Source organism: Triturus cristatus, chromosome 2_2 (assembly GCF_964204655.1).
Source record: "Triturus cristatus chromosome 2_2, aTriCri1.1, whole genome shotgun sequence".
Classification (NCBI taxonomy): domain Eukaryota; kingdom Metazoa; phylum Chordata; class Amphibia; order Caudata; family Salamandridae; genus Triturus; species Triturus cristatus.
Genome location: NC_140582.1, coordinates 1240725013 through 1240741788, shown reverse-complemented (window position 1 = coordinate 1240741788; position 16776 = coordinate 1240725013). Strand labels below are relative to the sequence as shown.

The window sequence follows — 16776 nt, the reverse complement described above, 5'->3', positions numbered from 1 at the left end:
CAAACTCTTCGAGCCCAGTCCGGAGCCACAAGAATGACTTGGGCTCGGTCACGCCTGATCTTCTTCAGCACTCTAAGCAGACGTGGTAAAGGCATAAAGGCGTACAACAGACCGCAACTCCACTCGCAACGAAAAGCATCGCCGAGCGAGTGCCGCCTTGGAAATTCCAACGCGCAGAACTGCTGACATAGCGCGTTCTCTTTGGTGGCGAATAGATCTAACCAAGGCTCTCCCCACTGTTGAAAAAGACCTTGCGCCACGTACGAGTGAAGATGCCATTTGTGATCCATCATGCACCTGCGGCCGAGTTCGTCCGCCCTGGCATTCAGTGAACCTGCCAGGTGTTGAACCACCAGGGAAATGCCCTGATGTTCCAGCCATGTCCAGAGGCGCAGAGCCTCCTGACATAGCGTCCCCGACCCCACCCCGCCCTGCTTGTTGCAATACCACATGGCGGTGGTGTTGTCTGTGAACACCTGCACTACTCTGCCCTTGACAGAGGGAAGGAATGCCTTCAGTGCAAGTCTGATCGCCCGTAGCTACAGAAGATTGATATGGAGACGGGACTCCGCCAAAGACCAGAGGCCTCTGATCTCCACCTCTTCCATGTGGCCGCCCCATCCCAGGAGGGACGCATCCATCACCACTGTGTGCTCCGGTTGGGAAAGGGAGAGGGATCTGCCATTGACCCAATGCCTGTTCGTGAGCCACCACTGCAATTGTCGTGCGGTGCCCTCCGAGATCTGGACGGACTGAGCCAGGTTCCCCATATGCTGCGCCCACTGGAACTTCAGGTCCCACTGCAGAGCCCGCATATTCCATCTGGCATGATAGACCAGCAGGAGGCCATGAGGCCCAGCAGCCTCAGGGTCATCCTGTCCGAAACCCAGGATAGAGGCAGAAAGATCGGAATCAGAGCCTGAATATCCTGGACTCGCCGTTCGGGAGGATAGACTCGAAAGAGCGTCGTATTCAGAACTGCTCCGATGAAGAGGAGCTTCTGAGAGGGAACCAAGTGCGACTTCGGCACATTGATGGAGAACCCCAGCAAATGCAGGAGGTCGGCGTAGTCTGGAAGTGTGAGATGACTGCCTGGGGCGATCCCTCCTTCAACAGTCGTCGAGATGGGGGAAGACTGGAACCCTTGCTCGGCGCAGATGAGCTGTGACCACTGCCATCACCTTCGTGAACACCCGGGGGCGCTGGTAAGGCCAAAGGGGAGCACGGTAAACTTAAAGTGCTAGTGGCCTACTGTAAATTGCAGGTAACGCCGGTGGGCCGGCAGGACAGGAATATGGAAATATGTGTCCTGCAGATCCAACGCTACCATCCAGTCTTCAGGGTCGAGGGCAGACAAAACCTGAGCCAGAGTTAGCATCTTGAACTTCTCCTTCTGGCGGAAGCGATTGACGTTCTGAAGGTCTAAGATAGGACGCAGGCCCTTGTCCTTCTTGGGCACCAGAAAGTAGTGGGAGTAACAACCACTACCTAGTTCTGGCGCAGGAACGTGCTCGATGGCCCCCTTGGCCAAGAGGGCCACAACTTCCTGTTGAAGTGCCAAGTGATCTCCTGACAAGCCGGGTCTGGTGGCTCGGACTAATGAGTCTACTACAGGGGCCTGTGTTCGACCACATGGTCACAGGTTCGAATCCCGGCGGGTCCACTCAGCCTTTCATCCATCTGAGGTCGATAAAAGGAGTACCATTGAGTTGGGTAACAACAAACATCTGTTATTTAGCACCAAGATACCCGTAGTGGTGAACGTGCGCTTTACAAATACACATGTTATGTTATGTTATGTTAGTACTGGGGTGGCATGGCTGGAGGGGTAGTCTCGAAGGGGAGGGAGTAGCCCCTTCAGACAATTTGTAAAACCCACCTTTCCGTAGTGATGGTACGCCAGTGGGGGAGGTGATGGCGAATCCTGCCGCCCACTGGCATTTGATGGGCCTGAAAAACCGGACTAGGAAGGTTTTGAGGCAGTGGTGGCCGGGGTGGAGGTGGACTGACCCACCCGCTGGCCCCCCTCGGCGGGTCCCACATCCGCGCTGAAACTGTTGCCTGTGGCTCTGAAGCGAACGTGTCCAGTGCCCCTTCCGTGGCCAAGAAAGGAGCGAAAAGCAGAAGGCAGAGGAGGTCGGGTGGCCGAAAGGCCCAAGGACTTGGCTGTAGCCCGCGAGTCCTTAAAACGATCCAACGTACTATCTGCCTTGTTGCCAAAAAGGCAAATGCCATCTCCATGAGAGTGTTCTGGACATCCCCAGAGAAGGCAGTAGTCCTCAGCCAGACGTGGCGACGGAGCACCACTGTCGTGAAAATCGCTCTGCCCAGCGAGTCGGCGGGGTCAATGCCACATCGAATTGTGAACTTGGCTGCATCTCTCCCTTCAGCAATAGCCTGAGCGAGCACTGTCCGGGCCTCCTCCGGACACTGAGGCAGCATTTGCGCCACCGTAACCCACACAGAGTGGTAATAACGGCCCAAGATGCATGCAGTGTTCACACACTGTAGCCCAGAACTGGCAGAGGAAAAAATCTTCTTTCCAAACTGTTCCAGTCTCGTGGATTCCCTATCCGGGGGTACGATAGGGAATGTGGTTTGGGACGTGGATTGGACAACCAAGCTCTCAGGGGTGGGGTGTTGGGAGAGGAAAAGGGGGTCGCCTGGGTCCAGGCGATGGTGTCTGGCCACGTTCCTATCCACAGGAGCCCCTGTGTTGGGCCTGGACCAGGTGCCCAAAAGGACGTCAGAAAGTGCATCATTAAAAGGCAGCAGTGGCTCCGTAGAGGTAGCCACCGTCAGGAGGTTAGTCCTGACGGCCACTGTAGGGAGTACGAGGTGGAGAGCCTCCGCCACCCTACGCAACACCACAGCGTAGCTTGCACCCTCTTCCGTAGCCATGGTAGGAGGAGATAGCATGCCAAGGTCAGGAGGGATGTCAAGACCACTGGCATTCCCCAATTCTTCTGCCCAGTCCTAGTCATACTCACTCTGCGCTCTGAGAGGAGCCCCAGGCCTCTCCCAGTGCTCCCCTTCCTCCGAAGGCTCATGAACAGGCTGAAAATAAGAAGGCTGGATATAGGGGGAGAAAGGCCCCCGGCATCTGATTCGGCGTCGAGCAACGCCGTTCCCGCGCCGTGTCCACATCGGGGATGTCGTCGTCCGGGGGGCACAGGCAATGTTGGAAGTGGTGCCGGTGGGGTCGACGTCGGTGGAGGTGTCACTAGGTCAACCGGCGTCGACCAGGATCTAGGCCTGGATCCTTGGGGGCCCTGCGTCCCGGGGCCGAAGCTGACAGCAATGCCGGGGCCATCGACAATGTAGAGCGAGTGCCCCCAGTTGGCCCTGCGGGGCCCGAAGGCGCACCGGCGGGGCCCGACGGCTCATGAGGAGGGACATGGCTGGCAGAAATTCCTGCAGCTGGGCCGGAGTCGCCGACGGACGCGGGAAGGGCGGGTAGGCATCTGCGTAGGCTCCACCGGAGCCGTGGAGGTGGCACCACCCGTGCCCTCAGCCGCGACGGGTGAGAGTAAGTCGGAGAGCGATGGCGCTTCTTTGACTTCTTGTGCACATGACCCAGAGTGCGAAGACTTCGATCCAGACGATCAATGGTGATGGCTCCGCGACCAGTCCCTTGACCTCCCACGGGACTGGGACCTTGAACGGCGCGGAACAGACTGCCGGACTTCCAGCAACTTTTGAGACTGCTCCCGCAAAGTCTTCGGCACCATGGCCCGGCAGTCGGGGCACGACTTGGGGTCGTGGTCGCGCCCCAGGCAGTGGACACACACACAGTGCGGGTCCGTCACCGACATCATAAGATGACAGTTCCCGCAGGACTTGAAACCGGACATCCCTAAAAACCAGAGACTAAAGCCTCGAAAAACTCAGTCAAAAAGTGACTGGGGGTACCGCTCTCTCCGGATCTGAGCTTGCTGGCGCAGAAAAAGAAAGAACTGACATCAGCGCGCGAGGGCGGAGTCTAAGTAGCTGCCGCGATGTCATCTCGGCAACCACAACGCCAATGATGTACGTGGGGCCACACGATGCCAACTTCCGACGTGCAGGGGTACTGCTGATGAAAACTTTCCGGATTCAGTCTGAAGCCTGGGGGTAATTCAAAGGTAAGGAATCTATCACTATGTGTTTCTTTCAGATAGGAAGTATAAAATAAATTAAATTGTACATGGGACACACTTGTATCAATTTAGTCAAACAGTTATATTATCTTTCAGCGCCAAAAACACAACAGTACATTGTAGAGTGTTGAGCAATATTGGAGATACATTATAATTCTATTCAGTAATCACACCATGTTTTAGCAGCATTTTATGAATTAATTAATTCTTCCATAAAACCATCAGTACTATAAGTTTTTCTTTTTTTAAATGTTTATTTATTTTAAGATCCTAATTTAAAGTGCCGTTGCTAAAGTGTCTTTATTTGTAACCATTACAAGAGTGCCAACCTTCTCAGGATTGATGATCTATTTCTAATATTGGGAATCACATGTTTCATATGAGTCACAAAAGACGACGCAACATTATATATAAAAGTAAAGATAATAAAATCTTCTAAGTACTGCTTGCACTACCCCATCATTTTTTTTTAATTTAATTCAAACATAAAAGTGCCATAGTTAAAGTGCCACTATGCAATTCCTTTCACAGAAGCCTTCTTAAAATCTTCTATGAACTACCTACACTACACCTTTTTTTATTCGAGGATTAAAAATGCCATAGGTAAAGTGCCACTGAGCAATTCTTTCAAAGAGCCTTTCTTATAAATGTTAACCATTAAAGACGGAATTTCTCTTGCCTTTCGAATCAGCAGTAGATGATGAGGAGGACGCAGAACTTTAAATATCATTTGACAAGATTTGTTCCAAGTTGGACAGCCAGGTGAACTAATTTTATGCGCCTTGTCAATCTAAAATTTTTCTGGAAATTTTAGAAGTAAAAGAGCAGGTAATATGTTTTCGAAAATTGACCTGCAGTCATTGCCTTCCACATCTTCTGGTAAATTAAATATTCACAAGTTGTACTGTCGATTCCGATTTTCTAAGTCAAGTAATATTTTACTCATTGGCACTATTTTTGCTGCAATGGGCGCGAAACAGTCAATTTTGGATTTATTCTCCTGAATCTTTATTGCATTGTCAGATACTTTCATTGAAAGACCAGCCATGTCTTTGCATATATTTCACGATTTCTAATGCAACAGAATCAATGTTCGAGCAAACAGCTTGTATTTCATTAAGTCTTGTGTATAAAGACGGTTCATTGGCTTCCACTAATTTAACAGTTAACTGGCGAATAAATATTTTGTTCACATTTGCTATGCATAACAAATATTTTTCCTTCCATTTTGAGGAATGAATTACATTATTGATAGGAGAAATAAAAAGTAAATAATTAGGCAAGCCAGAATAAAAGACTTTGCAATTTGAGGCTGTGCAGAAGCTAAAACCAGCGGTAGGAGTGGCCTAGGACTCTGCCCTCCCGACAGGAAATCTCGACAGAACCTGAAGCCAGTCACTGGTGAAGAGCTCGATGGGAGAAGCTCATTAAAACAACAAAAATGAGCTTCAGCAGCTGCACTTCTGGAAACCACTGGTCGCGGCAGACTACTGAAATAAGAGGCAAGACTTGCCTATCATCTTTTTTCAAGTGTCAATAAAAGGCGATCACAGCGGTGATTCAGCGGGAGCAGCCATCTTCTCTCATCTACTTCTGATCGCTAGTAAATACATCTCACCATCTTCTACTACAACAAAGTCATCATAACGCCCATCACAACCTTCCCTTCCTTTGAGGGGAAGGTCTTTAAGACCGGACTCTGACACATGCTGCAAAACAGTGCCCACTGTAGGGGTTTCCACTGTGTTCAAAGTGAAGCTTTGAGAATGGGGTAAGCATTGAAAACCAATATCTACTGAGAGGAACAAGCAGACACCCAACTCAGCAGAGATACCTCCCACAGTCGCACTTTGACCTTTTGATATCAAGACGTGCAAGAATAATTTTCCAGCTTTGACTTGTGTAGCTCCAAAGCTTTATTCATTCATATCCTGGGTTCTTATGATATCACAAGCATATCAAGAGCCTTTGCTCATGCCAGCCATCCTACATTTTGATTTTTTTTTACAGCAGGGATGCAACAGGAACAGATAGATGGAAATAGTGCATAGGACTATACAGAAGATGGCAACCTCAGATTTTTTTTTTAATGGTTACTTTTGTTTTTTCACCACGAGACCCTATTTAGATCAATGTCCTAGTGCAAAATAGGCAGTGCGATGTACAACATGTATGAGAATGTGAGGGAGCGACTAAGGATAATGTTACTTACCCTGTAACCATAGGTGTGTAGTGATTGGTGCTGTAGATTCACATGCACTGCATGCAGCTGCCATCTAGTGTTGGGCTCGCAGACCTACGCGAATGTCACTGCTTTTGCTTGAATGCAGACGGCAGAACTTACAGAGAAAGGACTAGATTCCAATTAGGCATCTCCAAGGGTGAGAGTTCCAAGATTGACCTCTACTCTTCAGTGCCTGCTTTCCGATGGGACACACTGGAGAATGTGAATTAAGTCAACAGAACCCAGAGCAGTAGCAGCCACAACAAAGCACGTGGTTTTGGGACTGCCTTACGCTCATCAAGAATGCCACCTGCTCTAGCTGCCACCGTAATTCTGAAATCAAGGCTCACCAAGACAGCCCCCAGGAGCCCCTGCAGCATCCAGTGAACACCAAGACACCTCACTGGAGCAATGCGATTCATAAAGATAACTGCAGGAGACTGGCAAGGCACGTTAATAAGGCCCTGCTCTGCCCGGGGTCTGCATTGCTTACCTTGCGTGGTCGCAGTCCACCTGGCCCTTGTAGCGATCCAGGAAGTTCATTGGAAGCGCGTGGTCAGCAATCGCCCTAGCTATGAACTGCCCCAACATCTGCAGAGGATGAAACAAAAGCACGTTTAGAACTAGGCTGAGCCCACAGCTGCTTCACATGTGCCAACCCTCCTGGGTACACCAGCATTCACTCCATGCAGAAACAGCCCAGGCTCCACTGAGCACCAAGGCACGCTGGCATCGCGCACTTACTTGTGGGGCCTCCGGAGTGTCCAAGATGAGGTCAGGGAGATCCTTCAATATTTTATCGAAGGCTTGAGCGATATCCTCCGGGTCCATGATCTTGCCCACAAGGTCAGAGAGGAGCCGGGATGTGAGCTCTCGGTGACTGGCCTTCCCTTCCAGGGAAATGGAGACAGCCAGAGAAGGAAACTCATGCCTCCTCCTGCCCAGATTCAGCTCCTTCAACAAGGCCTATGCCGGAAGGAAAACACAGGGTTAGACGCAGCATCACATGCCTGCAAGCAGCCTCGAACAGCGCAGGTACCCAAACTGCACCGAGCAGTGAGAGACAGGCGCAGCCTCCTGAGGGACAGGCACAGCCTCCTGAGGGACAGGCGCAGCCTCCTGAGGGACAGGCGCAGCCTCCTGAGGGACAGGCGCAGCCTCCGGAGGGACAGGCGCAGCCTCCGGAGGGACAGGCGCAGCCTCCGGAGGGACAGGCGCAGCCTCCTGAGGGACAGGCGCAGCCTCCTGAGGGACAGGCGCAGCCTCCTGAGGGACAGGCGCAGCCTCCTGAGGGACAGGCGCAGCCTCCTGAGGGTCCGAGCCTCACTCATCAGTGTCTCGATAACCTGTTTGACGGGATTTAAACTTGACCCGAGTGAAGAGGATGGAAGGTTGAGAGAAGTGAATGGGTTCAGATTCACTGTAAATAGATCATTCCGAAGCCAACCACGTGTACAAGCTCCCATCAATCAATCAATCAGGGATTTATAGAGCACTACTCACCCGTGAGGGTGTCACGCTACATTCTCCAGGTGTGGCCAGAGGCCCGATATGAAACAAATGATATCCCAATAACAGCCGTGGTATAGAGAACACCAGGTATTCAACCCACGCCACATCTTCTCAAGTCGAGATCTAGTGATTACAAACCGACGCCAGGGTGACCAGGCGGCTGCTCTGCAAGTGAAGGAGGACGCATGGTTCTCCTCGCCAAGGATGCCCACAACCCCGTCATTTAGATATTGGAAACACGAACAGGCTACCACAGAGGCCAGTCTGCCGCGGACATTCTTCAGCGAGATAAAGACAGAGAGGAAAGTTTATGGGAACTGTTTTTGCAACACAAACTCAACTTCTGAGCTCAGATGCCCTAAGCTCGCCCATTTATCTGCGCTAAAGGTGTGGGCCACAGGAAAGAAGGTAGGAACACAGAGAACCAGGCTCGCGTGAAACTCTGACAGCACTTTCAGAGTGACTGGGGGCGGCTCCCAAGCAACACCATTCCATTACAGGAAACATTACATGGCTCTGCTGCCGATACTGACGTCACACTGGTTCATTCAGACATGACGATGGCAACTTAGAAATGGGTCTTATTAGCCGACAGCTTCAGGTTACCAAAACCAGCCAGAATAGGATCTCAGTCCTCTGGCAACTATCTAGTGGTGCCTGGGGGGGGGGGGTGGAACCCAATCTTCCTTGGCTCAGACAGACTGACGGACTGCCCACCCAACTCCCTAATCCCTCTCAAATGTCGACTAGGTCTAGTATGGGACGATTACCAGGCTATATTCTATGTTTTTCGGTTTAATGCATCTGAATCCAAGACTCTGAACAGGTCGTTGCTCTGTGGGGTTATTGACCTTTGTCAGTCAATAAAGTAAAATAAAGTGAGTCGCTCCCAAGATTCATTTGGGCTCTGTTTATCTTAATATTCTTTTGATGAGTTTGATACAGTTTACTAGCTGGTAGGATTGTACCAGGGGAGGTCTTGTCTGGGACCTCCTGACAACTTTTACCAAGGTGGGTTCTTTTTTGGGTCATGCAGTGGGAGATGCTTCGACACTCCCCTCTCTCGATACGTAAAAAGGCGTTTTGACAAGTCAGCTAGACTGAGAAGCCATCACGCGATCAACATGCAAGAGACCACATCACACCTCACAAACCTACCATGCACTCCCCAATCCTCACACCACTACGTCATGTCGCACCTTTTGGCATCTCACCTCCCTCATAGAGGATTCTTAGAGGGCACACTTACCTACACTGACTCAATTAGGCCATGTCACCTCCATCGACACTTGCCCAGGTGTGGCCTCACATGGCCACACCTGGGGGAAGTGGACAGTTTACAGGTCACTTTGTTACTAGCAACACAGATGCCACCACCCACCATCTAGTGCAGTCACAGATCAGCACAATGGCTCCCTGAGATTACACAAGCCGCAGTATCCCGTGTGGAATTACAGCTTCGGCAAACTTGTATCCAATTTCCACTGCACACCAACAGCTTCCTGCTTATACGACCGCCCTCCCATGTACTGATGGATCAGTAAACGTTTGGAACGTACATCCCTTCTCCATTAAGAATACACTCTTTGAAATTTACCGTCAATCCTTGCAGGTTTAGCCACCATGCCTCAACACATTTCCAAGCTAAGGTCTGCATCTTCCCTGAAGCTTGGTAATGCCCGTAAACCGGTCCTGAATGCATCGACTTCCTAGCCTTTCTCTCATCACTTGCTCATCAGATCCCACGGGGTCAACATAATTTCCTACGCAGACGACTCCCAACTCATCCTCTCACTCACCAATGACCCCACCACCACCAGAACCAACTTTCACAGATTCATGACAAACGTCGCCGACTGCATAAACAACAACTGCCTGCAGCTTAACATAGACAAGATGGAAGTACGGATATCCACCTGGTGACCATCAGACCAAAGACCTGCACCCACTCCCTCCAACCACGCCAGAAACCTCGGAATCATCACTGACAAGATCATTATGAAATCACAGATCAACGCAGTCTCCTCTGCCTGCTTCCTCACGCAAGATCTTCAAGTGGCTATTCCTACACAAGAGACGCACAGTGACAAAAGCCCTTATCACCAGCCGACTGGACTATGGCAATGCCCTCTATGTAGGAATCGCTGCACACCTCCTCCAGAGACTTCAGTCCATACAGAATGCCGCAGCCAGGCTCCTTCTCGGCCTTCCCGATGACCCACATCACACCCCACTTCAGGAAACTCCAGTGGCTCCCCGTAAAGAAGGGAGGTCAATGCAAGCTGCTGACGCACGCACATAAGGCTCTCCACAACCAAGGACCCGCCTACATTAACCACCACCTGACCTTCCACCAATCATCAAGAAGCCTACGCTCCGCCTCCCTTTCACTTGCCCATACTCCCTGCATCTACCGAAGCAGAAGTGGAGGATGCTCCTTCTCCCGCATCACAGCAAAGATCGGGAACAGCCTATACTCCCGGCATCCACCGAAGCAGAAGTGGAGGATGCTCCTTCTCCCGCATCACAGCAAAGACCTGGAGCAGCCCATACTCCCCGCATCTACGGAAGCAGAAGTGGAGGATGCTCCTTCTCCCACAACGCAGCACAGACTTGGAACAGCCCATACTCCCCGCATCTACCGAAGCAGAAGTGGAGGACGCTCCTTCTCACACATCACAGCAAAGACCTGGAACAGCCCATACTCCCCGCATCTACCGAAGCAGAAATGGAGGAGGCTCCTTCTCCCACATCACAGCAAAGACCTGGAGCAGCCCATACTCCCCGCATCTACCGAAGCAGAAGTGGAGGATGCTCCTTCTCCCACATCACAGCAAACATGTGGAACAGCTCATACTCCCCGCATCTACTGAAGCAGAAGTGGAGGACGCTCCTTCTCCCACATCACAGCACAGACTTGGAACAGCCTATACTCCCCGCATCTACCGAAGCAGAAGTGGAGGATGCTCCTTCTCCCATATCACAGCAAAGACCTGGAACAGCCCATACTCCTCGCATCTACTGAAGCAGAAGTGGAGGATGCTCCTTCTCCCACAACGCAGCAAAGACCTGGAACAGCCCATACTCCTCGCATCCACCGAAGCAGAAGTGGAGGACGCTCCTTCTCACACATCGCAGCAAAGACCTGGAACAGCCCATACTCCCCGCATCTACCGAAGCAGAAGTGGAGGACGCTCCTTCTCCCACATCACAGCAAAGACCTAGTGCAGCCCATACTCCCTGCATCTACTGAAGCAGAAGTGGAGGATGCTCCTTCTCCCACATCACAGCAAAGACCGGGAACAGCCCATACTCCCTGCATCTACCGAAGCAGAAGTGGAGGAGGCTCCTTCACCCACATCGCATAAAGACCTGGAGCAACCTCTCCACGCACCTCCGGACCATCACCTCACTTCCGAATGGGCCGCAAGACCTGGCTGTTCGAATACGCCTCAGGACCTGCAAGCGCCTGGATACCCTATCGGGTGATGAGCCGCACTTTATAAATCCGGATTGATTGATTGATTTGCTGGCCTCTCTCATCGTCTTGCTAGCCTCTCTCTCATCGACTTGCTAGCCTCTCTCTCTCTCATAGACTTGCTAGCCACTCTCTCTCTCTCATCGACTTGCTAGCTCTCTCATCGACTTGCTAGCCTTTCTCTCATCGACTTGCTAGCTCTCTCATCGACTTGCTAGCCTCTCTCTCTCTCTCGACTTGCTAGCCTCTCTCTCTCCCTCATCGACTTGCTAGCCTCTCTCTCTCCCTCATCGACTTGCTAGCCTCTCTCTCTCCCTCATCGACTTGCTAGCCTCTCTCTCTCCCTCATCGACTTGCTAGCCTCTCTCTCATACACTTGCTAGCCTCTTTCTCTCTCTCATCGACTTGCTAGCCTCTCTCTCATCGACTTGCTAGCCTCTCTCTCATCGACTTGCTAGCCTCTCTAATCGACTTGCTAGCCTCTCTAATCGACTTGCTAGCCTCTCTAATCGACTTGCTAGCCTCTCTAATCGACTTGCTAGCCTCTCTAATCGACTTGCTAGCCTCTCTAATCGACTTGCTAGCCTCTCTAATCGACTTGCTAGCCTCTCTAATCGACTTGCTAGCCTCTCTAATCGACTTGGTAGCCTCTCTAATCGACTTGCTAGCCTCTCTAATCGACTTGCTAGCCTCTCTCTCATCGACTTGCTAGCCTCTCTCTCATCGACTTGCTAGCCTCTCTCTCATCGACTTGCTAGCCTCTCTCTCATCGACTTGCTAGCCTCTCTCTCATCGACTTGCTAGCCTCTCTCTCATCGACTTGCTAGCCTCTCTCTCATCGACTTGCTAGCCTCTCTCTCATCGACTTGCTAGCCTCTCTCTCTCTCATCGACTTGCTAGCCTCTCTCTCGACTTGCTAGCCTCTCTCTCATCGACTTGCTAGCCTTTCTCTCATCAACTTGCTAGCCTCTCTCTCATCGACTTGCTAGCCTCTCTCTCGACTTGCTAGCCTCTCTCTCTCTCTCATCGACTTGCTAGCCTCTCTCTCTCATCGACTTGCTAGCCTCTCTCTCTCTCATCGACTTGCTAGCCTCTCTCTCATCGACTTGCTAGCCTCTCTCTCATCGACTTGCTAGCCTCTCTCTCTCATCGACTTGCTAGCCTCTCTCTCTCTCTCATCGACTTGCTAGCCTCTCTCTCTCTCATCGACTTGCTAGCCTCTCTCTCATCGACTTGCTAGCCTCTCTCTCATCGACTTGCTAGCCTCTCTCTCATCGACTTGCTAGCCTCTCTCTCATCGACTTGCTAGCCTCTCTCTCATCGACTTGCTAGCCTCTCTCTCTCTCTCATCGACTTGCTAGCCTCTCTCTCTCTCATCGACTTGCTAGCCTCTCTCTCATCGACTTGCTAGCCTCTCTCTCATCGACTTGCTAGCCTCTCTCTCATCGACTTGCTAGCCTCTCTCTCATCGACTTGCTAGCCTCTCTCTCATCGACTTGCTAGCCCCTCTCTCATCGACTTGCTAGCCCCTCTCTCTCTCTCATCAACTTGCTAGCCCCTCTCTCTCTCTCATCAACTTGCTAGCCCCTCTCTCTCTCTCTCATCAACTTGCTAGCCCCTCTCTCTCTCTCATCAACTTGCTAGCCCCTCTCTCTCATCAACTTGCTAGCCCCTCTCTCTCTCTCATCAACTTGCTAGCCTCTCTCTCTCTCATCGACTTGCTAGCCTCTCTCATCGACTTGCTAGCCTCTCTCTCTCATCGACTTGCTAGCCTCGCTCTCTCTCATCACTAGTTAATACACCAACACTTGCTGGCCTTTCTAACATGCGCCAATGCCCATTCCTCTACAGGGGCCTATAGACTATTCATGCAGTCTTACATCTTCCCTACAGGCCATCACCTTCACCTCACGGTTCACGAATACTCACTACGACTTCACTGGTGTCCCCGTGTTCAAAGTATTCCTGCACCATGGGGTGCACATTTTTCTCCAGGTCGCGTTCATCTAGCTCTGGGACCACCTTTTCGTACACTGTGTCACCCTGGAGAACGAGGCAGAAAACATAGAAGGTTTTAAAATAAACACACCTACAGTAAAACTGGAGCCCGCAGCAGGAATGTGAGGCAGACTTTAACAGGTTGTGGGTATGCACACATACAATTTACACATGCTTTGCAAGGTGTTTCTTGAAACAAAACAGCACCCCCATTAGCAAGTACTAAACCTGTCCTTGCCTGGAAGTGGAAAGGACAGAGCAGTGCACAGGTCTGAAGCAGAGGCAGGAGACACTACCGTGGGGTATCCTATTTGCAAGCAATGTCTATAAAATCTGCAAGGGAACAGAATTCACGGACCTGGGTAGGTGGGGGTGATCCTGGCAGCTTACCTGAGCAGACTCATCATAGTTGGGGTCATGGGCGTCCGGCTCTTGGTATCCATAGACCACTCCGGGGGCACCCCAGACCCCCTTCCCTCCAGCACCACCTGCAGGAGAAGCCAAGCACATGCATCAGGAAGGAAAGTAGTAACATACAGAAAAAATAAACAGAAGCTGCACCATATACTCTGAGAGACACAGACAAGAGCAGCTGTAGCTACTTTCGGGTCGGTGTTCAAGGACCTCATGGAAAGAAAATCAAAGTAGGTTCAAGATTATCCATGCGCAGGCTCTCAGCAGACTACAACACTCCTTCCACTCTTAAGAACCCATCACCACCCCAAACCCCAAGAAAAAGAAAGCCCACAACTGACTCTGAACTCTTGAACCACTACCGGCCAATCTCCTGCATGAAGCACCCCGGTTAAAACCGTCCAACACAGCTCACAAGCACGGGACTTCCAACACAGCCCACAAGCACAGGACTTCCAACACAGCCCACAAGCACGGGACTTCCAACACAGCCCACAAGCACAGGACTTCCAACACAGCCCACAAGCACAGGACTTCCAACACAGCCCACAAGCACAGGACTTCCAACACAGCCCACAAGCACAGGACTTCCAACACAGCCCACAAGCACAGGACTTCCAACACAGCCCACAAGCACAGGACTTCCAACACAGCCCACAAGGGCTACCAACACAGCCCACAAGGGCTACCAACACAGCCCACAAGGGCTACCAACACAGCCCACAAGGGCTACCAACACAGCCCACAAGGGCTACCAACACAGCCCACAAGGGCTACCAACACAGCCCACAAGGGCTACCAACACAGCCCACAAGGGCTACCAACACAGCCCACAAGGACTACCAACACAGCCCACAAGGACTACCAACACAGCCCACAAGGACTACCAACACAGCCCACAAGGACTACCAACACAGCCAACAAGGACTACCAACACAGCCCACAAGCACAGGACTACCAACACAGCCCACAAGCACAGGACTACCAACACAGCCCACAAGCACAGGACTTCCAACACAGCCCACAAGCACAGGACTTCCAACACAGTCCCCAAGGAATTCCAACACAGCCCACAAGCACAAGGACTTCCAACCACACCAAATGCTAAACAAACCCCACATCAGGGGCACCAAGGTCACCATCAACTACACAACCTCAGTCTAGCAACAGATGTTGACGATTATGGTCTTTTGGCCCTTTCTTCATTTTCTCTGAAACCAACACAGAGCAAACGTTATTCTCACTGGCATTGAGCGACTTACAGCACAACCCATATACAGCACAACCCATATACTGCCCACCCCTTCACTGTTAGCCCTAAGTGCCCCATGACGCAGGGTCCCACTTCCCTGGCAATGCATTCACAGTGCCAAAGATAAACCACACTTTTAATTACACCACATATATACAGTCCTTCGTTCCACCCTTCCTGCCCCACCAGAGGTTCACAAAGGCCCCACTGCTCGCATTTTAACTTCGGCCCTGAATCTGCAAACCTCAACAGCTGTGGGGCAGCTCCAACCCCTGCAGTATTGCACTTTCAGAGCACCCACTGCGCCAAGGCGTGCACTGCACGTGTACCAGTTACACGTCCCATACCAACTCTCACTGTTCTGGCGCTCTCCACCTCAGCTCTAGGTTCCAACAAGCTGGGGAACATTGTGCGGTTCAGTGTGTCTCCCATTAAAGACCAATCTGCTTAAACGAGTTTCAGACGTGACTTGAAGCTGGCTCCTCTTTAAGCGGTCTACATCCCTGGTCTACGCTTTCTAGGGTTGGAAAACAGAAGTTTATGTTTAACATGATACGGTCTATAAATCAGCCACAGAAAAAGCGGCACAGTCCCAGAGGCAGCCTTGCAGCAGGCGGCCTCCACTCCCTGCCTCCTTCCCTGGTAGATGTGAAATACCATTTCATGCCAAGTGACCAAGGGCGCTCAATGACTCTCTCCATTCACACATGGCAGGGGCGCTGCCATGTACAGTGTGCCCCAGAGGTGCCCTGCCAATCACATGAGGCATCACTGTGCCATCACCAATACACACAGGCATTACTGTCGCACAACCCAAGTACATAGGTATGAGCAGAGCACTGGCAATCACACCGGGGCTCATGGGGGGCACAGCCAATCGCATCAGGCATCTCGTAGGGCACGGCCAATCACATCAGGCATCATGTGGAGCACGGCCAATCACATCAGGCATCACGTGGGGCACTGCCATTAATACTAAGCATCAGCAGAGCACTGCCAATCACACCAGTCATCACGTGGGGCACTGCCCATCACAAGGGGCATCATGGGGGCACTGCCAATCACATCAGGCATCACACGGGGCATAGCCAATCACAAGCTGCATCACGTGGGGCACGACCATTAATACTAGGCATCAGCAGAGTACTGCCAAGTCATCATGGAGGACCAGCCAACCACACTGGACATCATGGGGGGCACTGCCAGCCACACCGGGCATCATAGGGAGCACTGCCAATAACACTGGGCATCATGGGGGCCCAGCCAATCACACCGGGCATCATGGGAGGTACAGCCAATCACACCAGCCATCATGGGGGCCCAGCCAATCACACCGGGCATCATGGGAGGTACAGCCAATCACACCAGCCATCATGGGGGCCCAGCCAATCACACCGGGCATCATGGGAGGTACTGCCAATCACACCGGGCATCATGGGAAGCACTGCCTATCACACCGGGCATCACGTGGGGCACAGCCAATCACACTGGGCATCATGGGGGCACTGCCAATCACACCAGGCATCACGTGGGGCACAGACAATCACACCAGTCATCATGGGGGCCCAGCCAACCACACTGGGCATCATGGGGGCACTGCCAACTACACCGGGCATCATGGGGGCACTGCCAACTACACCGGGCATCATGGGGGCACTGCCCATTACACCGGGCATCATGGGGGCACTGCCCATTACACCGGGCATCGGGGGCACAACCAATCACACAGGGCATCATGGGGGGCACTGCCATTAATGCT

At 51.8% G+C, this 16776-nt stretch overlaps 1 protein-coding gene across 3 annotated transcripts in view; it reads right to left on the bottom strand.

The window, feature by feature from the left end:
- Positions 1-16776, bottom strand: part of LOC146863482 (programmed cell death protein 4-like) — a 145902-nt gene that overhangs the window by 65896 nt on the left and 63230 nt on the right. For all 3 annotated transcript variants that reach the window (XM_085642909.1, XM_085642910.1, XM_085642911.1), the window contains 4 exons: positions 13742-13839; positions 13283-13396; positions 7108-7329; positions 6857-6954 (listed from right to left, as the gene is read on the bottom strand). In XM_085642909.1, the coding sequence (XP_085499035.1) occupies positions 6857-6954; positions 7108-7329; positions 13283-13396; positions 13742-13839 (532 nt within the window). The remainder of the gene's footprint in view (positions 1-6856; positions 6955-7107; positions 7330-13282; positions 13397-13741; positions 13840-16776) is intronic.